This window comes from Chenopodium quinoa, unplaced genomic scaffold, assembly GCF_001683475.1.
Source record: "Chenopodium quinoa cultivar QQ74 unplaced genomic scaffold, ASM168347v1, whole genome shotgun sequence".
Taxonomy (NCBI): domain Eukaryota; kingdom Viridiplantae; phylum Streptophyta; class Magnoliopsida; order Caryophyllales; family Amaranthaceae; genus Chenopodium; species Chenopodium quinoa.
Window position 1 is genome coordinate 22741361 of NW_018742204.1, and position 23770 is coordinate 22765130.

At 34.9% G+C, this 23770-nt stretch overlaps 2 protein-coding genes across 2 annotated transcripts; both read left to right on the plus strand.

Moving 5' to 3' along the window:
• Positions 1 to 497: 497 nt before the first annotated feature.
• Positions 498 to 12405, plus strand: LOC110724143 (uncharacterized protein sll1770-like). The gene is made up of 21 exons (XM_021903536.1): positions 498 to 1597; positions 3475 to 3610; positions 4140 to 4306; positions 5648 to 5768; positions 5850 to 5950; positions 6838 to 6936; positions 7109 to 7219; positions 7311 to 7390; positions 7558 to 7627; positions 8028 to 8101; positions 8183 to 8252; positions 8369 to 8457; positions 8912 to 9036; positions 9479 to 9559; positions 9670 to 9730; positions 9833 to 9887; positions 9976 to 10074; positions 10186 to 10275; positions 10766 to 10825; positions 10939 to 11062; positions 11659 to 12405. The coding sequence occupies exons 1-20, from the start codon at positions 1070 to 1072 to the stop codon at positions 11053 to 11055; spliced, it is 2334 nt and encodes a 777-aa protein (XP_021759228.1). The 5' UTR covers positions 498 to 1069; the 3' UTR covers positions 11056 to 11062; positions 11659 to 12405.
• Positions 12406 to 17569: 5164 nt separating this feature from the next.
• LOC110724153 (probable inactive receptor kinase At5g10020) lies at positions 17570 to 23254 on the plus strand. The gene is made up of 3 exons (XM_021903543.1): positions 17570 to 19164; positions 20313 to 21827; positions 22289 to 23254. The coding sequence occupies exons 1-3, from the start codon at positions 18177 to 18179 to the stop codon at positions 22864 to 22866; spliced, it is 3081 nt and encodes a 1026-aa protein (XP_021759235.1). The 5' UTR covers positions 17570 to 18176; the 3' UTR covers positions 22867 to 23254.
• The last annotated feature ends 516 nt before the right edge of the window (positions 23255 to 23770 follow it).

A 23770-nucleotide genomic window follows, 5' to 3' on the forward strand; every position in this document is an offset into this window, starting at 1 on the left:
ACAAATTAAATGTGTTAATGGTGTAATGGACCCCTATTAAAAAAAATTCACAAAATTCCAATCCCAAAATAATCAACAAGCAAAACCTCCACTAAAACTTTCCGCTTGTGGCAAAGATGTGCCACTATATGTGCTTAGCTAGTACCACACTATAATACACCGTATGTAAAATTATGAGGAAATTTAAGGTTCATTTTCATGGTACCTCCAAATTGACCATTTTAATGAGAAGTTTACATGTTTTTTTTATTACATGTTTGAGGATGAAATATGACCATGACAATTACAATATTTATTTCTACCTATCTACATTTAAACTTCATTCACATTATCATTATTTATTACCGATTAACAAATGAGTCATTATAGTTTTGAGTATCAACTTTCAAGACATTAACTAGCTAAAAACAACTCATCATCTCAAAGAATATTTTACTCTTTTAAAACTGAACAACTATAGTCACAAATCATCTAACAAATTTTTATCAGTCAAAATTGGGCAAATCAAATACTCCGTATTAATCTTAATCAACAACAATCAAAATTTAAAAGTACAAGCACGACACAAAATAAACAATCCCATAATTCTTACTTGTAAGATTCCAAACATAATTTTGGTACAAATTAAACGTGTAAATGGACCCCTATTCAAAAAAATTCACCACAAAAAAATTCACAAAATTCCAATCCCAAAATAATCAAGAAACAAAACCTCCACTAAAACTTTGCTTCAAAAAAAAAAAAAAAAAAAAAAAAAACCTCCACTAAAACTTCTTGCTTGCGGCAACGACACCTCCTCAACATTCTTCACCCAATCACAACTCTCTACAATCTCGACTCTCATCTATCTCTTCCTACGTGGCATCCTTTTGACCACCCTTTTTTTTTTTTTATTTTCCTTTTAAAATTAAAATTAAACAAATATTGTCTTCTTCTTCGTTTTTCCGAACTTCTTTCTGCAAAACTCTGCTCTCAACCTTTACTTCTCTTTCTCTCTCATCAAACTCCATGAAAATCGACATTGAAGCTTCATTCTAGAACCTTCACTTTCTCTCTCTACTGTATATTAATGGCGCTTTCTCTCTCCTTGACTTCTCATTCTGTATTCGAGCTTAGTTCGTTTAATCAGCGTACATTTCGCAGAATCAAACTTTATTCTTCATCTTCTAGAATTTGCAGTTCTCGAAACCCTAGTTTTCAGCGAATTCGTGCTGTGAGGGAGAATACGGTTCCGTCAACGGAGGAGAGAGAAATTCCGGTGATTAATGGAGTAGATAGCTTGAAATTGAACGGAAATGGTAATGGAAACGGAAATGGTTCGATTGAGAGTTATTTGAGTGGTAATGGCGGAGTGAAGGGGAGTGAGAATGGTGCTGTTAATGGAGGATTAGTTAAGTTTGTTGATGGTGATAATATGGCGGCGGTGAAGAGTGTGGTGGAGGAAGATTCTGGTGCTAAGGTGGAAGAAGTAGTGGCGGAGAAGACGAAGGCGAAAGCGATACCGGAGAAGAAGACGATGAAGGCGGAGAAGAAGACAATAGAGGATATTGGACAAGAGGAAGCTTGGTTTAAGCAAGGGGGTCGAGATCAATTAGAGGTAGTTCATCTTTGTTTTACATTTTAGTAATATTGAATTCTTTGTTGTGCTATTTATTGACAATTGCAGCTTATTGTATTTGTTATTGACTTATTGCAAATTGGTTTAGTGAATAATTTTGCTGGATTTAGAATTATGCTTTTGTATTGCTATTTTGGGAAGGTATTACTGTATTAGAAGTTTGTTGTGAGCAATGTATTACTTCCTCCGTCCCTCAATTACATTCCTAATTCTAGCATTTATTCCTCGCATAATAGAGAGGAGTAGGAATGTAATTTAGGGAAGGAGGGAGTACAATTTTGTTGGAGAGGTGAATAAACATGCATGAGGAAGTTTAACCGAATAACCATCACCAAGATTGGGGTCATTGGATTTGATTTCGGTTGTTTATCCCTTCAAATTAGGAAAACCCTACAATGGTTCTATGTATGATGAATATGAATAAGGTTCTAGAATAGTTCTGTATTGGAGATAGATTTATTGTTGCTTGAGTTGAAGTTTCTTCTATCAGTTTCACTTTGTCATGAATTCTGATGTGCAAATGGGCAATGCACACTGCATTTGAACTACATTGTCATTCTGGTTGTGTCCATTCGATTATAGCATCCTACATTGAAACCAACTTAAGTCAAACTTCTGATTTTGCTTCTGTCTCCTTTGTTATCTCAAAGTCGAAGTCAAGGAGGATGGGTTTTTATTATATTTATTGGAGAAGCCTTTTAACTCTAAAGTGCATAGTGGTGTAAATGTAAAATGCTTTCCATTTGGCTGATGGACACTCCATCCCACCTCACACTCTACTTGTGAGACTTGGACTTTTCGTTGTAAGCACATGTATTTTCCTGCTACCAACTTCTTTCTAGCTTGAGCATATTACTACCGCATGCCAACACCTTCGTAAGAGTTAGGGAAAATTCTTTGGGCTCCTTCCATGAACTCATGATTAGTGACCAAATTAACATTTCTATGGTTGCTACCAAGTATTAGACCTCCCTGCAATTTAGGAAACCTGTTCTAGCCATCAAAGCTAATAATAATGATGTGTTATATTGTTGATATTGTCTCTCTATCATTGAATATGAGAGTCTTTCATGTCCAAATCTGTACTAAAGTATATTGAGGTGATTGGAGGACAATGCTTCTCAATTACTTTGAAGTAAGTGACTTTTATGGAAGAGAGTGAGACTTCTAAGTATGAATAGTTAGTTATTCAGATATTCCTTCTGGCTCATCTCACCAAAATTTTATTGGGATACTCAGCCATGCCCCTTGTAATCAGAGAGATGGCTCTGCAGTCAAAGTTTCAAGAATCTATGTTAATCTTAAACCATTTATAAGGATTTAGTTGTATATTACCAGGAAGTTTGAATTGGAGCCTGCCTGAACAAGAGCATCTGCTGCACAGCATGGTAAACTGTAGGGTGAAGGCATGAAGTTGAGGATTACAGGAAATGATTTTTAATCATAGTAATCTCATCATGCAAATAAAGGTCCAATAGGAATATGTTTCTTTTTCCTTTAGTTGTACCCTTTCCATCCCATATATATCACCCCATTTTAAAGCGGGGTGAAGATCTAGAAATGTTGTTAATGTAGAATAAATTAATTGAAAGTGTATGGAGAAAGTGTTTTGCGCAAAGAGAAAAAGTTTGGTGCTTTTTGGAAGAGAAATTGATATAACATCTACAAAATTACTACATAAGTATGTGTCAAAACATTACTTCGGGACACTCTGAAAATGGAAAGTGGAGGCAGTAATATACTGTCAAGATACAAGACTGATATGCATTTGAGTGTTTAATTGCTTGTAACATGTTATTATGTCATATCATGTTTATATTATGACATTATAATGTAAACTTAGTTTCTTTGTGTAGGTTTCTGTTGCACCTGGAGGCCGCTGGAGCAGATTCAAAACATATTCAACGATACAAAGGACATTGGAAATTTGGGGATTTGTTCTGAAATTTGTCTTTAGAGTTTGGTTGAGCAATCAGAAGTTCTCTTATAAAGGTAAAAATGTAGGTGTTGAATCTTTGATTTGGGGCTCCATAAAGAGGTGAATATATATCTGTAACAGTAATGGGATGTGTGCTCATGTTTCATTTGATATGAAGTGTTTTATTATGAACTGTGATTCTCAACAAGGGGCTGACTTAATTTCTTTCATCATGGATCATCATACCTGTCATCTTGTCTGACTTTGGTTGGCAGATTTCTCCTATCAACCCATAATCTCCACTCTATTTCATTTTCTGACAAGTCACTAACTGACACCTGTCTTAGTTAAAGCGGCCATTATATTATGTTTAATGTATTATCTTATGGTAAACAGTGATGTTGGCCATTATATTATGTTTAAACAACGTTGTATCGTTCTTCCGTGCACTTTAGTTCTTTGGGATATTTTGGTAGATCATAGCAATTTATCTGTTCACCCTTAATGAAAAATCCTTTTTAGAAGTACATCATTGGTACATTAGTCCTGTTGTTCTGTGTTCTTTATTCTAAAGGATAAAACAAACTTCAACCTGATTTGCAGGAGGGATGACTGAAGAGAAGAAAAGGCTGAGGCGGATGACTCTTGCAAAATGGTTGAAGGAAAATATCTTGAGGCTTGGTCCAACATTTATCAAAATTGGGCAGCAGTTCTCCACAAGAGTGGATATACTTGCTCAAGAATACGTTGATCAGCTTTCAGAACTTCAGGTGATTCCCCTGGCCAAATTTGTGAAGGAAGCTCTTGATTTTTTACCCTCTTTTCTTTTTCTTTTTATTTTTTTAATCATGTCATAAACTTTATAATAACTAGGGCTAAGGCTCGCGATGTGCGCATATAGCCATATCCGAAGAGCTCTTTCGGTTTAGCCTTATGTTACAATTTTAGCTATTGGCAACATTAATAAAGGATAATAGGTAAACAAATATTTTTAAGGGTATAAATTTCCGCTCATTCTTTTTAAGAGTTTTAAAAAAGGCAATTAACATTAATGAGGGCAAAAAGTAAATAAACAGTTCAGACGGTATACATGTCTAAACACTATTATAAGTGTAATTTCAAATTTTTTAAAGGGAAGGGAAAAAGTAAAGAAACATTTTAGAGGGTATAATTGTCTAAACACTATTGCCTCAAAAAAAAATTTGTCTAAATACTATTAATAAGAATTATTTTGAACGTTTTAAAAGCTAGGGTATTAAGAGTTTAATAAAAAGACAATTAACATTAATGAGGGTAAAAAAGTAATTAAACATTTTAGAGGGTTTAATTGTCTAAACACTATTCATAAGAGTAATTTCAAACTTTTTAAAAGGTAGGGATTTGTTCAATAGGGACATGACAAGTTCGCTATGTCAGACTCCCATGTATGTTTCAAGAAAGGAAGGATACTGCTTAGTGCTTACTCTATTAGCGTCTTCATGTTCTGATGCATGGTCATGTGAAATTGCTGGTGGTAGAAATATGTAGATATCGGATTCTAGTGGCTTTCCTGTATTCACAGATCATTACATTTCGAATTATAGGTGTGCTTGGAAAGAATGGATATGAGAATAATCTTGATTTATTTATTTATTTATTTCCATGTATAGTTTCAAGTCCTTCAAGAATGAAACCATTAATTTGCAAGTAGTATTTTGGCAATTCATCCAAACCTGAGAATTCAACTACTTTTTAAAGCTTTGTTCTCCTCAGTTTATTTTGCTGAAAAAAAAAGCTTATCTTTGCTAAACTTAGCTTATATTATGCTACTTTATGTATTTACGGATTTTACGCTTATATTAATGCTTAACTTGTTTTGATTAAAAACAATACTTTTGCAAAAACTTATTTAAATAAGCCGAGGAGAACAAAGCCTAAGTTAGGGATAAAAAATGAAGAATATCCATCATTAGGCTACTGGTATCTTGTGTTTTTTGTACCTTTTGAAAATTAATCACCTCCACATCGAGTCTCTATCAATTACCAGTACAACTCTCTTAAAGATCTATTGAACATTGTCTACTTTGTTCTGAAGTAATACTCCGTCTGACCCTTCCTCTATTGATATGCAGGATCAAGTTCCTCCTTTTCCATCAGAGACAGCTGTATCTATTGTTGAAGAGGAGCTTGAAGGTCCCTTAAGTGATACCTTTGAGCGCTTTGATTTTGAGCCCATAGCAGCTGCAAGTCTTGGTAATTGTTAGATCTCTTTGTATCCTCTTCACTGGTTGAACAAAAATAAAGTAAAATAATGTGATGCACTTGGTTTTGCAGGTCAGGTCCATCGAGCAAGACTTAAAGGACAGGACGTAGTTGTTAAAGTGCAGCGGCCTGGGCTCAAGGATCTCTTTGATATTGATCTCAAAAATCTAAGGGTTGGTGTTTAATTAGGTTTCTTTCTTCTTGATGTACATTTTTATTCTTACTAGCTCTTAGTGTGACATCAGCATCCTCAAACCAAATTTCATGAAGCACCAGTTATGAGGGTGTTCCTAGGATAATCAAGAATGAGGTCTACATACTGCATAGCATACATACAACCTGTACCACCTGGTAGCTAAAAAATTATCTTTGTTTTGTAGTATGAATATATTTTTCTAATCTTCTACTGTACTTTTATATCCCCCCCATGCTACAACGTTTGCAATATGTTTCTGACAGGGCATGCTGGCTCTATTGAACTAGTCTAGAATCTTAAATAAAAGTACTGTTGAAATGCCTAATGCCTTTAGATTTAAATAAAATGCAAGTTAACAAGATAATAGAAGACCCCTTCGTGAAATAAACACCTAATCCAAATGGCAATGGAATTGTATGCACGAGTTATTTTAAGTTTTATGGCCTTTTACCATTATGTACTAGTGGATACTTAAAATGATACACACGGGCCACCGTAATATAGGTATCAAACAACAAATTTCTAAAAAGTACAAATGTGAAAAGGTCAAAAACAATTTGGGATATTAAGTGGACTGATAGACATGGGATGGAATGTACAGTATACACTTGGACTGGTGTCATGGGTTTAATGTGGTTGAAGAATAAATACATATTAATGCTTCCTGGTTTTGATCCCCCCCCCCCCCCCTTCATTATTGAAGCTGCCAGGCTGGTTAAACAATGTATGATCGACCAATGTGGGCCTTGTGAAAATTGTCTTTCTCCATTTGTGTTGATAACTTCTAAGGTTTACATTATCACTTTCTGAGCGTACATGTAGGAGGCTTGACAATAATTTTTTTTTTTTTACTTGTTTTGCTAGGTAATTGCTGAATATCTTCAGAAGCTTGACCCAAAATCGGATGGTGCAAAGAGAGATTGGGTGGCAATTTATGACGAGTGTGCTAGTGTATTGTACCAGGTTTAAATCTGGACTTACAAATTCATGACCCTTAGTGTTTGGCAAAATTCTATGGCATTTATGTTGAATGCTACAGAGTGCTGTATGCATATATGAATTTCGTGATTCACTTTGGTATTTGGCACATATTTGTATTTGATGTAATTTGTTGACTAGATGTGAGATATTTCAGGAAATTGACTACACCAAGGAAGCAGCTAATGCAGAACTATTTGCTAGCAATTTCAAAAACATGAGTTATGTCAAGGTTCCTTCAATTTACTGGGAATACACTACCCCGCAGGTTTGGCTGTGCTGTGTTCTTAAAATATTAGGAGAGCAAGCATATTGTGGTTCACTCTGATTTCATCTGAAGAAATTTTGGTTGGTTGTAGATTTTAACCATGGAGTATGTCCCGGGGATCAAGATAAATAGAATTCAAGCTTTAGATCAGTTGGGAGTTGATCGCAAAAGGTAAGAGTATAATTTATATTTTTATAATGCCATTGAATGGTATTAAGTCAAAATAATTATCTCAAAGCACCTCTTGGAAAATGGGTGTTCCATGAAATGATGCTTACTGCTAGAGAACTCAATTGCTTTTCCACAGATGTTATCATTATTGATTTTTGGTCTTTCAGGTTAGGTCGGTATGCTGTGGAATCTTATCTGGAACAAATACTTTCTCATGGCTTTTTCCATGCTGACCCAGTGAGTATTTTAATTTGTTTCTCTTTTCCTACACACACACAAACAAAAAAAAAAAAAAAAAAAAAAAAAAAAACAAAACCAAAAAAAAATTCTATTTTTATTCAATGATAAAATTAAGTTACAAGTCTGAAGTTATTGTGTTCAGAACTTTTGACAAGGACTGCAGTGATTATCTTAGCAAAATAAACAATCTTTAACAGTAATGTCTAGAAAATAAAACAATGAAAATATATTTACATTTTCTGTTGAGTGTTTCAGAGTTCTCCCCCGTTATTCTATGCTTTGAAGGAATAATGGCTGAAACTTGGCTGTATTAATGCTTCTAAGATATTTATCGTTGTTACACTTCAAATTTGCTTTTTAGTTGAAGACTTTAAGTGCTTTCTCTTTTTCTTGGCAGCACCCTGGAAATATTGCTGTTGATGATGTGAATGGTGGAAGGCTGATATTTTATGACTTTGGAATGATGGGAAGGTAAATTTCTGAGAATACATTATTCATCTACCTCTGAAATTGTGTTCATGCTTAACAAAAAATTATTATTGCACCTTGCAGTATCAGTTCAAACATTAGGGAGGGCTTGCTCGAGGCATTTTATGGAGTCTATGAGAAGGACCCAGACAAGGTTTTTTTTTTAAAAATAAATCATGTTTGTTGAGATTTATACCCAAACAGCCAATGATCATGCTTAGTTAGTTACCATCTTAATATGTTAATTTATTTAATATACCTTGTTTGCAGGTTCTACAATCTATGATTCAAATGGGTGTTCTAGTTCCTACTGGTGATATGACTGCTGTGAGACGAACAGCGAAATTCTTCCTTGATAGGTAACTATAAAAAATTTATATACACCCGGGTGCAAGATGCACCCAAGGTTATTTTTGCTCTTTTGATAATCAAATGAACAATAACCATCCTTTAATTATCATAATATACTCGTTTTAATTGGAGATTGTATCCAGCTTTTATTGGACCATGATACCCATTTTTAACATTATGTACTTGACGTTGAATTGGACTTTTAGTTCTGTATGAGATTACATTGCTGCTTTGTATGATCTAAAGACTAAGAATTTTATGCGTTATACCCAATTAGGAAGTTATTGTCTTGCTGGCTAGTGTTATTGTGTAAAAAGTTAGTGTTCTTTTATTGGCAAACCCGATTTACTACCTTACCCCACAGTATATAGTCATATACACATATTTTTCACTCTTACACCCACCCTCCTCTTTTTTTAATTTTTAACATTCAATCATAGTGACCGAGTTTCATTTATGTAGTTTCGAGGAACGTTTGGCGGCCCAAAGGAAAGAGAAGGAAATGGCAGCAGCGGAACTTGGATTTAAAAAGCCATTAACTAAGGAGGAAAAACTTCAAAAGAAAAAGCAAAGGCTAGCTGCAATTGGTAAAATTAATTCCAATAACACTATCTCAATTGACCATACAACTACACATTATTTTTCCTATCTCTGGTTTTGAGTTTTGGCATATGCAGACTTGCTCTGCTGCAAGTTAAAATGTGACAAATCTGACAATGTCCGTGCCCACCGCCCCTCATTAGTCTTTACTCGAGTGCAGAAATGTTATTTTCTGAATTAAAATCCATTACTATATATAGAAAGGTGACATCTTTTTCTAGGAGTCCTGTAATAGTACATGCAAGTATGTGACTATTTTTTGGATGGAGTATTATTTTCATCCTTGTTATTTTTCTTTTTTTCACACCATAAGTTTGAGAACCAGGATGAACCATCTAGCCGAAGAAGCTCTTTAAAATTTGTCCTTAGCTATTACTGAATGAGTCCTAGACTGTTGGGCGTTAACTAACGTGGGGCATAACTTTTCAGGGGAAGATTTATTGTCAATCTCTGCAGACCAACCTTTCAGATTTCCTGCTACATTCACGTTTGTTGTTCGAGCATTCTCTGGTATTTGACTTAAATTCTTTTCTCATTATTTGACCAAATCTGAAAGGTATTTGACCAAATAACTGAACCAAAATAACTGAAATCCTTGTACTTCATTTCTTGAATTGCAGTTTTAGATGGAATTGGGAAAGGGCTTGACCCTCGATTTGATATTACTGAGATAGCCAAACCGTAAGTTTAAATTCAAATTTTATGAGCTATCTTTTTTTTAAGAAATTTTTCTTGGGAAAAAAATTTGTTTGTCAATTGCTTATTCACATCTTTGCCTTGCAGCTATGCTCTAGAACTGCTCAAATTCCGTGAAGCTGGTGTTGAAGTTCTTGTGAAGGTAAATTTATTTATTACTTCGTATTTTTGCATCGACCAAACTGCGCTTACTGTTGTTGACTCTCAATATATATTTCGAATTTGTCTAGGATTTCCGAAAGAGATGGGACCGGCAGTCTCAAGCATTCTACAACTTGTTTAGGCAGGCAGATAGAGTTGAGAAGCTGGCTGAGATTATTGAACGACTGGTAGTTACCTCATTGAACTTTGAAACGATAGACGTACTTGCATTATATTAGACGTGGTTTCATGGTGGCTTTCTATTCTTCACCTCTGACATGGCCTTGTATTTATAATAGGAAAAGGGAGACTTGAAGCTTCGTGTTCGAGCTCTGGAGTCTGAGAGATCTTTCCAGCGTGTAGCAGCTGTTCAGAAGACAATAGGAAGTGTATGTCATCTGGCTTAATACTTATTTTTGGCATAGTTAGAAATTCTAATGGCCTAAAGAGGGGGGGGGGGGGGAGTAAATAAAGTACAAACGCTATATATGCAGTTAGATAAGCCCCCACCCCACAAGTTCTCTCTCTGCTCTTGGCAAACAAATGAAAACTCTAAGATTAGTGTGACATAATTCATTCATGGAAAATGTCTAGACTTTTCTTTCTTGAACATTGTTTCCAATTCTGGAGATATATTACATATATACAGCAATTTGTTTGGTGAAACTGTGAAAGAACTTGTTGGTTCTTTAACAAACTTGTTTGAACTGTTAGATGTTGATTGAGCCACAAAAAAAAGATTTGGTGTTGGAATTAAAACTTACGTATCTTTCATGCTGGTAACTTGTTTCTAAATTAATTAAGTTGAATTGTTCTGTTCTACCTGGTATCACAGAGATAATTATAGATCATTATTATTTAATTTGATGAATTTAACAGGCTGTGGTTGCTGGAACCTTGGTGAATCTCGCCACAATTTTGTATCTCCACTCAATTCGAGTAAGTGAATATTTTGTTCTTTCTGTGCATAGCGCAGTTACATATATTGATATATATATATATATATATATATATAGTTATAAATTAATCATATAAATTTGTGTCCGTTATAGGTGCCCGCCATTGCTGCTTATACTGTGTGTGCACTTTTCGGCTTTCAAGCTTTATTTGGTGTACTTAAAGTCAAAAAATTGGACCAAAGAGAGAGACTGATTACTGGAACTGCTTGAACGATGGGTAAGTGACATAATTTCCATTTTGGTCTCTGGGTCTCTCTGTCGTATCTATTTTTAAGTCAGCAGAACCAGGCTACGAATCTACGATGGCAGAATTATTTTTTTTTTATACCAAATTACCAATTGCATGCTGTAGCAACATTTGAGGAGATAATCAGTATAATAGCCAATAGATTTTAAAGGGAATTGCGTGCATTATTATGTACTTTTGGTACCTTATAACAGTGCCTATGTTGAATTTGCAAGAGCCAATGCTGCCAAAATCCTTGATGATGCTCTTCAGTATCATGAACTTTATCTTCTGTGAACACGAAACTTCAATTTTGGGACTATATCTCACCATCATGGCCATGCTTTTGGTAGTTTAAGAAGCTCCTACTGGTCTAGAAGTCCCTTGTTTGGTTTCACTTAATTAGCAATTTATATTTGTAAAATTACTTCATAAACTGAACTCTTGGCATTTCTTATCTTTGATACACATTTGCAAGTCTGTTTCATTCAGGGAGTTATGTTTGATCTTTAGTCCTACACCATGTTACAGTCCTACCTTTTTATTCATCAAGTGTAGGCTGACAACATCTTTCAAACATTTTGTAGGTTGTGGTTATGCACATATACACCGACCCACATCAAAACCATATTTAACCACATTATCGGATTCAGCTTCCAATTGGCCTTGATGGCCAAAATCAGCCTTCTGAATAGCAAAGCTGTTGTCAAGGGTGCTGATTCTACAATATAACACTTTTTAAAGGAGTTACTGTGTGCTTTCTCGAATGGTTCATATAAAACAGATCAGACATGCTTACTGTCCAACTACAGCATTGCGCCATTTTGACAGGTATATAGCAAGCAGGTCATCATATCCATTGTCAGATTGGTCTCTGAAGGAACCTCCAAGTCCAGCTTTGAAGGATGGTTCTGGTAAATTTTAATCTAAATTTTGAAGCATTTGTAAAAGTGAAAAATAAAGGGTTGTAGTTTTATATACATCACGCTTGCATTCCCACATGCTCTACCAGGTTAGTTAGACCAGAAAATTTTTGCCCCCTTTAGTGGTCAAAGTATATATTGTATAAATTCATATTGTGAAATTATGTACGAGTACTAGCTAATGTACACTAACTGTAAAGTAGAGAGGGTACTTCATTCTTGAGTTCGCGGCAAATGATATACTGTAATATACCAATGTTGTTTGAGTTTGGCTTGCAGAACTCCTGCTGTTGTTCATATAGCCTCTGTACGCTGTTAGGTGGAATATCTTGTAATTAAATATGAATATAATTGAGGTTGGATTAGCTATATGAATTCATGGTAAGTAAAACTGCTGTCTTTTATCCATCACCTTTGCTCAATTCATTTTATACTGTTATTTCCTGTCTTTTCGGTGATTGAATCGCTGTAATTTTGCTTCCTCGTGCTCCGCTTCGAGATCAGAGCTAAGCTTTCCAGCTTCTTGATACCCTTATATGCCTGTCTTTTGTTTCTTGTCCTCTTTGTTAATACTTTACCTGAAAGTACCAAGGAGAATGGCATAAATCTTTATTTATTCTTCTCTAGTTGTACATTGTATGTTCAGCTTACCTATTATTGGTTTCATTATTCTATATAATTGCTTACTAATCTACACAAACATCCATGCTATTGCCTATTAGCTTCCCCAAGCCCAAAAAATTTAAATTATAATTGGAATTATCAAGTAAATTCCATATAATGCATGTACCTTTACCACTTTTAAATATAATATTCCGAATGGAGTTATATCTTAATCATTTTTCCTAGGTTATTCTCTTTTAATTATTTTTGGAAGAAATTCTATTGAATTGTACTTATTCATATGATACTTGTTTAGAAAAATTTGGTGTTCTTTATAACAGCATTTTAATTTGCTTCAACATTAACAGGGAAGTTTCCCAGATTAAGTTAAATCCAAAAATCCACATTCAAACAGTTGTCGCATTTTATACTCTTTGACCAAACCAATCAAATTGCAGTGATTTAAGGCGAATCAGGTAAGCTGTTCGTCATTATAATAATCACCTCCATTTTCCATTACTTGTACATGAAATAGCATATTTGATGTGGATTTTCTGCGTTACATGTTATTTGTCCATCATGCTACTACAATTATTGTATACCAAATTGGCTGGGAGACCATTAGTCGCGTTTATGTACCAAAATTGTATTAGAGGTACATGAAGGGCAAATAAATTATTACTCCCTTCCTCTCTCTAGAAGTAATAGTCACGTAACATGGGCATGGTTTATGTTGGATTTGATTAGCTCACAATGTGTCAACCAGAACTCTACAAGGTATAAGGCGTATAATCAGTCTTTTCTGCATCTTTCAAAAGGTTCATAAAGAGTTTTCAAATATATTAAATTCCTAGTGGTAATTTGAGTAATTTTTTGTCTTACAAGGTATTAGACTTAGTATAATGTGAGTATGTGACTAGAATTTTCAGACGGAAATAAGGGCCTGTTCTGATTGACCGAACTGAACTTATTAGAGCTGAACTAAACTTATTAGAGCTGCACTAAACTGAAATAAGGTATAAGACTTATGCCAACTCTTGCTTGTGCTCTAAACCTGCTCCCTCTCTCTTAACAATGAAGAAGAAATATGTGATTCAGTGGAAGGCATGCTGTATGTGCAATGGGGAAACAAATCATTTAACAAGCAGATTAATTGTGTGTTTAATATCATCATTAGTGAGTTCCTATACTTAGGTAAATATTTGGTATTATAATTAAAATACATCAAGCAAAAAGTTATATCACAATAATCAAGTAGAACATCACTTACAGCAATTGGATTTATTTTTTTAAAAGGTGTTCTTGATATTCTTATAGAAGTTCATCCTTTCCAGGTAAAAAGTTTATTATAGTCAGCTCTACTTTTTTTTTTTCATTTTTTTTTTGGGCCTTATTAATTAAACTAATGAATACTTTTGAAATTAAACTAGACTGTAGAGTGTAGACAAATATACCAAGAAAAAAATACAAGTACATCATAAATCCTAAAAGCAACAGTTGCATTTCTCTTTTCTAAACAAGGGGCCTAGAATATTGAGTGTATTGAAGAGGAATAAACTACACTGAGATGCAAGCCGTAGTAGTATGAGAACCCTCAATTGTTCGTGAGGTTAGGGGTTCGAAATCAGAAAGAAGCATAAAAATTAATTAATTAAGGCAAAAATTGAGTGTAAATGTAATCTTCATGCTCAAAAACACCATCATCTTGTTGCCCATTTTCTTTCCTCTCAATGCTTACCTTGCCATGCTCATCTTTGCCCTACATCAATTGATAAAACATCATGTGAATGTGAGCGCGTACGTGTAAGAGTAGAGAGGAGATGAAGCATCAACTTACCATAGTAATAGAACCATTATTGGATAGCATGAACTCTTTTGTCTCTAATCCTTGTTTTGATTGACTTAGTGAAAGAAAATACATAATCAGCAAAAACAAGAGAAAAACACTCATTGCCTTCATTTTTTTTTTCTTAGGAATAGTGTAAATATTATAGATGTAGAAAGTACAAGACAAAGCAAACTTTGAGGAAGCTTAATTTGAAATACCATTTTCATTATATAATATGGTCAGTAGACCCTGTTCTGATACGTTTATTTCAGTTCAGTTCAATTCAGTTCAGCTTCTAATTTCCTTCTCTTGTAAAATATTCAGTTCAGTTCAGCTCTAATCAATTCAGTTCGGTTCAGTTCAGTTTAATTCAATTCAGCTCTAATCAGTTCAGCTCAGCTCAGCTCAATTCAGTCAATGAGAACAGGCCCGTAGTTAATTTTGTTTAATATTTTATGTCAATAATAAGCTTAATGTATAAGTATATAGTAGTAGATTGGAAGCCTTGCTGTTTATGAATGGTTCCTAGATTCCACTGCATGAAGCTCGAGCGTCAAGAATTGGGTTGGTTTCTTTCTTCTAAATTATTAGAGGTAATGGAAAAAAGAGAGGAGATTCGAAGTTCCCAAGGTTTTTCATGCGATGTTGAATGCTATTGGTTTAGAGCCTTAGAAGATGATTATGTTAATTTGAATTGAGAATGCATTGTAAATCACAATGGCTGTGGTCAGCACACAGCAGCAACCTCAATCTTAATCTTGGTTAATTTATAGATTCTTAGTTGTTTTGGTTACATTTAGTGTTGTTTGAGATAAAAAAAAAATTATCCGATAAGCAAAACAGCCTAAATGAATAACAAATATTATTGGAAATACGTAGTTGTAGAAATATCATTAGGAGCTGAATTGAACTGAAAATAATCGTATGAGAATAAGCCCTAGAACTATAAGCTGACTTTGTGATGAGTTTGAATAAGTCAATAAGGTATAGGTGTGAGTCTAATGTGTTCAGACCCTACTCTTACCTTAACACTTACCTCTCAAAGTTGCTTGTGAGTTTTTTTTTTCTTAGACACATTTCAAAATTGCGAGTATAATTAAATCTACTTATAACTTATATAATAGGTATCCAAAAAAAAAAATACTTATTATTATATGTATGCATTATGTGCATCATATTTTAAATTGTAAAATCATGAGTTGATTTTTATATATTTATTTATTTGGTGGTAAGGAGAAAGGGGGTTCATTTGAGAGGGGGGAGGGACATAAGGGAAATCCCTCAAATGAGTCCCATGAGGCTTGCTTGATCCCTAGACCTTAGGGATATGAGGTGGGAGCGATGTCATTACTTCATCACATCAACCTCAAAATTATGAGTTGATTGAGTTCATGACTATTCCCAAAAGATGAGGCTGACTATTATACTTAGCTCCTTATACTAGCTCCTTATCAATGTCGTATTACTCGTGTATCATTATTTTTATACATTACGTATAAAAGATGACAACGAGATGAGAAAAATAATAATCTAATGTGTATCGACTATAAATCCAATCATCCATACCTTAGTAGACCAAATAATCTTCGTAAAGGTCATAAGGAGTATCATTTTAGTTCCTAAAGAGATGAATATGGTATATAGGTTACCTAATAATACTTCGTACTAGTAATAATAATTAGGATTTGTGAATTATGAAAATTGAGATTTCTTACCATTGTCTTTCCTAATGATAAACGGGTCTGAGCCACACCCGTCATAATCGTCCACTTTATACGACCAAGGAGTATCCACCTTAAAACCATATGGCAATAAGGGGAGTAGCCCCTTAGCCTTATAAAGTGGATACAACTTTCTTATTTCTGTAATGTGGGATACTCTTTCACATACAAGCTCTTACTTATGAACTAAATCAATGTGGGACAACACACCACTCACATGTGGATTTTTTTATGGGCTTAACACCTAACTTAATGTACATTTAAGATCATAATGAACATGATATATACATGGGTACTTTAGTCTACCTCTTATCATCTTATAATGTGTCCATTTTCTAGTAGCATTGAAAAAAAAAAGGCTCAATACTTATAAGTAAACATTAGCTCTATTGATGCCAAAAACTTAAGCTTATGCTAGCTTGGACTTGGCTCATTGCGACCATGTCAAACTTTTATTAGGCCGAACTATGAGTAGGTTTGGCTCATTAAGTATTCTCTGACCTACTTAAACATATTGCTTGAAAAAAAAAAGATACTCAAATAAACAAGTAATGCTACTACATTTGGACTAAGGGCCTATTCTCATTGACCGAACTCACCTAAACTGAATTGAACTGAGCTGAACTGAATATTTTATAAGAGAAGGAAATTAGGAGCTGAACTGAACTGAACTGAGTTGAACTGAATTTCAACGTAAGAGAACAGACCCTAAGTTGATTCGATTTAATCATTTTAGAAATAAATAAATATGTTAAATAGGTTGAACTAAATACCCTTTTTTGGTCCCAAAAAAAAAAAAAAAAAAAAAAAAAAACCTTATTTACAACTTTCATTTTCCCCACCTCAAAGGTTTTAAATTTTCAAATCAAATGTTGGACAATGACTCAATCTAGAGATTCTACTATGCAATTGTTTCTTTAAAAGTATTACTGAAAATTTGAAATATGCCAAGGTTATAATAAAATAAATCCATCTTTCAAAAAAAAAAAAAAAAGGAATCCAAATCATACATCTCACATTATATATATTGACTACATTTCCAAAAAAATAAAAAAAATGACTACAGTAGTATAATTTACACCTAAATTGACAAGTAGCAATCTTATAATTTTTTTGACACAATATAAAAATAGTGCCTTTTAATATCCCTAAATATTCATACTTTTTTTTTCCTCTCTATTATTTATTTTTAAATTTTTTTTCGCAAAAAGGATTAAATATCAATGTAGACAATAATGTATTAATGTTGACAATGACAATCCTTCAATAAAAATGTTGATATTGATAGAGACAAATACACAAATGTCAAATTGTCTGAAAATTCTGAATTTAGTAAAGAATTGAAAACCACCAAAAACGTAGAAAAACACCATAAAAAATAAAATTATAAAATCCAATTTAAGTTTAAAATTTTTACTTACAAAATTACAATTAAAATTAAAATAATTTTTTTTAAAATAAAATTAATTAAATCACCCCCATTGACATCTCATGCCAATTTTGAGCACATTCAGCGGCACCCCTCCTCCACTCATCTTCTTACAACACATCATTTCTAGAGAGAGAAACTCCACCTTCTTTCTTAGACAGAGAAACTCACCTTTTTCTAGAGAGAGAATAATTTTAGAGAGAGAAAGTGTGTTCTGTTGTGTAGTGTGTTTTTTTACAGAGTGTAGCAACCTCACTCCAACCCATCCTTCTTCTCTCACTACAATCCGCCATTTTTATACCTTCATTCATTTTCTCTCTCCTCCCATTTCTCCATTTTTATCACCCCCTTTTTCTTCAATTCGACGCGCAAAAACCCTAATTTCTCTCTCCTCAAAAAACCCCTCAAAAGTTTCCCCTTTTTCTCTCTCCCCTTTTTCAATTCAATTCAACCCCATTATCATTATCATCATAATTTAAGCATTTTTACCCAAATTATGCTTTCCCCATTTTTTCCCACCTTCTTCTTCCCAATGTACAGTCACTCTTCAATCTAGCTCCAATTTTCTCTCTCCTAGGGTTTTAATTTCAGTAATTTAACGATGTTTTTCAGTAGTAGGAGTAGTAATAGAAGTAGTATTAACAATGGCGGGTTAATTTTCCCCATTTTCTCTCTCCTAATTTTGATTATTATCACTCCATCTTTGGTTTTCTGCAACTCTGATGAAGTTCGAGCTCTGTTAGAGTTCAAAAAGGGGATCCATGAAGATCCACTTGGGAAAGTCATTCCGACATGGAATGCGACTGCTGTTGTGACTGCTTCAGATCTCGATTCTTGCCCTACCTCCTTTCATGGCGTCGTTTGCGACGATGCGTCGAACTCAGTCGTCGCCATTTCTCTTGATGGTTTGAATCTCAGTGGTGAGTTGAAGTTCAGTACCTTAATTGGGCTAAAAATGCTGCAAAACCTAAATCTTAGGGGAAATAATTTTACTGGTAGATTAGTTCCTCAATTGGGTTCAATGAATAATTTGCAGATTTTAGATCTGTCTGATAATTGGTTTATTGGTCGGATCCCAGAAAGAATTCATGATTTATGGAACTTACAACACTTGAATTTGTCGAATAATCAGTTTTCTGGGGGTTATCCTATCGGAATTCGGAACTTACAACAACTTAGGGTTTTGGATGTGCATGCAAATGAGCTTTGGGGTGATATTGGTGTGTTTTTTTCTGAGCTTAGGAATGTGGAGTTTGTTGATTTGAGTATGAACAGGTTTTCCGGTGGACTTCCGGTTGATTCTTCGAATGTTTCGAGTTTAGGGAACACGATTCGACATATGAACTTAAGTAGTAATCTGTTGGGTGGCAAGTTCTTGACGGCTGATACATTGTCATTGTTTCAGAGCTTGGTGGTTTTGGATTTGGGGGATAATATGATTGGGGGAGAACTTCCGTCTTTCGGGTCGTTGTATAATTTGAGGGTTTTACGACTTCGAAACAATCAGTTGTATGGAGAGGTACCTGGAGAGTTGCTTGCTACTTTGATTCAATTGAAGGAATTGGATCTTAGTGGAAATGGGTTTTCGGGTAAGTGTTTTTGAGTCCATTTGTTTTGCTATCAAATTATTGTTTTATGGATTGTTTATAAGTTTTTTGCAATATATAGAAATTTGATTATGGCATTGAAAGTAGAGTTATTCGTTTGTGCTTCAATTTACTTAATATTACTCTAATCCAATATAGCTTTGAACTATCTTTTCTAGTAGTAGCTAAAATTCAAGTGGTTTCATTTGCATGCAAGTGAATGTAGTGAAGGATCTGGGGTGTGAAGTTTGATGAGTTTTTAATTTGCCACCCTACTTGGTTCAACTAGTGTGTTTCGTGCCGTGTATTGGAATATGCTAGTGTGTTGCCTATATTTGTTATGATGAGATGGAAAAGTAGTATAATTTCAGTCGTTGTCAAGGATGTGGAATGCATTAGCACCTAGATCCGCATTGGAGATTTTTTGTCAAGGAATTATGAGCCTTCATAATTTTAGAACATGCAAAATGAAGATGTGCTTGTGCCTCTCTGTTTCTTTCTTATACGTGTTCCTATTTCCTAGTAGTCTTGGTATTGTTTCACTTCCTATCATTTGTTCGTTGAAAATGGTAGTCTGAAGAATAGTTTTTTAAGGAAATTAGAATTGGCAGAATTCTTGGAGTGTCAGCTCTTTCCATGTTTTCACTGCTCTGAAATTTGGTTGAGGTGCTAAGACTGTTAACCTCATTCCTTTCTCTTTTAAGGGCTCTTAGAAATTGAGCTGTATGATTAATTTAATGCCTCGTTCCAAACTAAGCTGTATGATTAATTTAATTGATAGCATATGCTAGTGATTTTAAAATCCTGAAAGATGGTGGACATTTTATTTTTTATCTTTCCTTAAATTGGCAGAATTTTTACATAGTAACTACAGATTTTCCTTAAGCTACTTGCTTACTATGTATAGTCATTTTATTTATTTCATTAATTCGAAATTACAATTTGTGATTATTTGATATACAGTTGAGCTCAACTCTTGTATTGTACAATAATGTGATGTGCTAGTATGCTACATATGACTTGAGTCGACATTATGAATCACTTCAAGAAATTCCCTTTGCTGTTCTGTAACTAAATCATGTGTTATGCATGGCCTCTGGATTCTTTCTTATCATATGAGTCTCTGAAATGCCTAGTTTGCCTGCTAACAGGCTCTATTCGTGGCATCAACTCAACAACATTGGAGATACTTGATCTTAGCTCAAACAGGCTGTCTGGTAGCTTCCCAGAGTTCAGTTCTCAATCAGGTTTGACTACTTTGAGAATCAGTAACAACTCCTTAGAAGGCAGCTTGCCCTCTGAATGGCGTCAATTTGCAAAATTATCTAAGATTGACCTGAGCATCAACAACTTGGCAGGGCGAATCCCATCTGCTTTATTTTCATTGAACTTGAGAGACTTAAATCTTTCTAAAAACCATTTCAATGGAGCAATCCCCTTCCCAGAATCTACTACTGTTGGTGAATTTCTGGCTCAGCCTGTTTTTGCACCATTGGAGTCCTTAGATCTTTCTGACAATTCATTAGTAGGCGATCTATCCAAAGATATAGGACTCTTGGGTAGGCTGAGATCACTGAATCTTGCAAAAAATAGCTTATCAGGACATATACCTAATTCATTAGTCAATATAGATGGGTTGGAATCCCTTGATCTGTCAAACAATCAATTCAAGGGTCACTTGCCTGGTAAGCTTCCTCCAAATCTTAAATTATTAAATGTGACCTATAATGATCTGTCCGGTACAGTCCCTGAAAGCTTAAGAGCATTTCCACCAAGTTCCTTTCATCCTGGAAATGAGAAGCTATATATCCCAGGTGATGAAGGATCACCAGGTGGTGGTTCAAATTATGTATATGGAAAGAATGGGCATCGTGGCTCAAAGTCTAGTATCAAGATTGCTATTATTCTAGCCTCAGTGGGGGCTGCTCTCATGATTGCATTTGTTGCACTAGCCTATTATCGTTCTCAGCATCATGGGAGTAGCAAATACAATGGGGCAACAACTGGAAGAGATGTTAAAGTTGGAAGATTTACTCGGCCTTCACTTTTTAAATTTAATGCCGGCCCTGAGCCTTCAGATACATCATTGAGTTTTTCTAATACTCATTTACTTCCCTCAAATTCAAGAACATTGTCTGGGCAGGCTGAACTTGTGCCAGAGTTTGCTGATCGTGCAGCAGCTGCATCTAGTACTTCCTATGTGAAGCCCAATCTCCCTGACAATCCTATGGTGACATCAGCACGGAAGTCTCCCCCAGGCTCTCCACATTCGTCTTCACCTCGTTTCTTTGAGACATTTGAACAACCTGTAACATTGGATGTCTACTCACCTGATCGGTTTGCTGGAGAGCTGTATTTCCTCGATACATCACTTGCATTTACAGCTGAGCAGTTATCTCGAGCCCCAGCTGAAGTTCTTGGTCGAAGTAGTCATGGTACGTTATACAAGGCCACACTGAATGGTGGACACATGTTAACAGTGAAGTGGTTGAGGGTAGGATTGGTGAAAAATAAGAAAGAATTTGCCAAGGAAGTCAAAAAAATTGGTTTGATGAGGCATCCTAATATAGCTCCTGTACGAGCTTATTACTGGGGACCCAGAGAACAGGAGAGACTTATTTTATCAGATTATATCAATGGGGATAGCCTGGCACTTCATCTGTATGGTAAGGACTTAGAACTTATATACTTGATTTTATAGCCTGAGCATGCTTGAACTTGATGTGCCCATGTTGCCATGTTAGTTTTAGTTTCAGCATTGCGCATTATAGGTTCCTTCATTATTTGCACAATATTATACGTTTATTATTTGTACGTCAAAAGTTCCTTTATTTTTTCTAGTCTGGTTCATAAGTTCATTGTAGATGATTTCTGTTCTGAATAGTAGTGAAATTATCATGTAGGAGAATTATTTACTCTATTACGCATAAAAAATCCCTTGTTCTCCTTCTTTGTCATTTCGCATGTGAGTCATTTTGATTAAATTGTTGATATTATTACTTTTTAGAGATTGGTTAGGGTGGTCTAGTGTATTGATATTTTACTATCAAGGTTTTTCTCCACTTTGTTTGTCATATTCTTTCTTCCTTCTTGTTATCTCCCTATAACTTTTATTTGTCCTATGCAGAATCAACACCGCGAAGATATTCTCTTTTGTCATTCACTCAAAGGTTGAAAGTTGCTGTTGACGTTGCACGCTGCCTTGTCTATCTTCATGATAGAGGCATGCCTCACGGAAACCTAAAGCCAACAAACGTAATCTTAGCAGGGCCTGATCTCAGTGCATGGGTGACTGATTATGGCTTACATCGCTTAATGATGCCTGCTGGAGTCGCTGAGCAGATTTTGAATCTTGGGGCACTGGGTTATTGTGCTCCTGAACTTTCCAATGCCTCCAAGCCAATGCCCTCATTGAAAGCCGATGTGTATGCATTTGGAGTGATTGTTATGGAAATTTTGACGAGAAGAAGTGCAGGTGACATCATATCAGGGCAATCAGGTGCTGTTGACCTCACAGATTGGGTTCGGCTCTGCGATCAAGAAGGACGGCGCGGTGATTGTATAGATCGCGACATTGCAGGGGGAAGTGAACCCTCGCAAGCAATGGACGATATGCTCGTTATATCCCTTAGGTGTATTCTTCCTGTAAATGAGCGACCTAACATTCGACAAGTCTATGAAGATCTCTGTTCAATAGCTGGTTGAAAAATCTCTGTACATGGTTTCCCAGTAGCCTCTTACCACAGACTTCCTTTTTTGGGTTAGTTTTATTCTTCCCCCAGCCCCTTTGGTAGTCTTCTCACTTCTGCAATCGGTTTCGGAAGGCTTGAATGTGGGGTGATTGATCTCATTCTTTATTTCAAATTTTTTCTTGTGTAAAGTTACGATTGATCCCATTGTTTGATTGACACATTTTTGAGTTTGATGAAGATGGTGCACTGAAAGCTGGCTGCAATTTTTTTGGGTGCCTTCTTTCACCATCCCTTGCTTAATTTAATGGTTACTAATGTCTTTATTCACATTTCTTGTTTAATTAGGGTTTGTACTGCTTACTTTTACTAGTATTAATTTATCCCCACAAATTTTCTATTAATTGTGGCTGGAATTTGAGTGTATAGACTATGGAACTGTTATTGCTGCATCCATCATGATATTCAATTATTTGTTTTACCGAATACGGTCTATACGTAGTACTCGTATAACCTATGCTACTGAATAAAAAAATTTGTTTTGATGAACTGAACTTATTTTGGTGAAAATTCTTCGTGTTGTGGACTGATTTTGATGATTCAATCTCAAGCCATGCAAAGTTTTAAAACGGAGTTGTCACAATATTTATTTAAGCATGTAACAACTTGTTATTCAAAAAAAAAAGTATGTAACAACGTGACCATTATTTGGCTTCACATGAATTATTGGATTCTTTTTCTCAATGGGATTGGTATCAAATATTCTTTCACTTTGTCTTTGAGTTTGGATTAACAAATGTTACAACCGAAATATATTCTCGAACGAGGCGACGAATGAGTTTACCCAATCTTATTTTCTTTTCACATAGGAAGAAGCATCTTTTCAGGATGTTTTTTGTTAGCTTTCAAACACTTAAGTG

Coding starts and splice junctions, on each gene's coding strand:
- LOC110724143 (XM_021903536.1), top strand. CDS start 1,070: ATGGCGCTTTCTCTCTCCTTGACTTCTCATTCTGTATTCGAGCTTAGT. Junction 9,560..9,669: donor TGTTGTTCGAGCATTCTCTG/GTATTTGACTTA, acceptor CTTGAATTGCAG/TTTTAGATGGAATTGGGAAA. Junction 10,075..10,185: donor CTGAGATTATTGAACGACTG/GTAGTTACCTCA, acceptor TATTTATAATAG/GAAAAGGGAGACTTGAAGCT.
- LOC110724153 (XM_021903543.1), top strand. CDS start 18,177: ATGTTTTTCAGTAGTAGGAGTAGTAATAGAAGTAGTATTAACAATGGC. Junction 19,165..20,312: donor TAGTGGAAATGGGTTTTCGG/GTAAGTGTTTTT, acceptor GCCTGCTAACAG/GCTCTATTCGTGGCATCAAC. Junction 21,828..22,288: donor CCTGGCACTTCATCTGTATG/GTAAGGACTTAG, acceptor TGTCCTATGCAG/AATCAACACCGCGAAGATAT.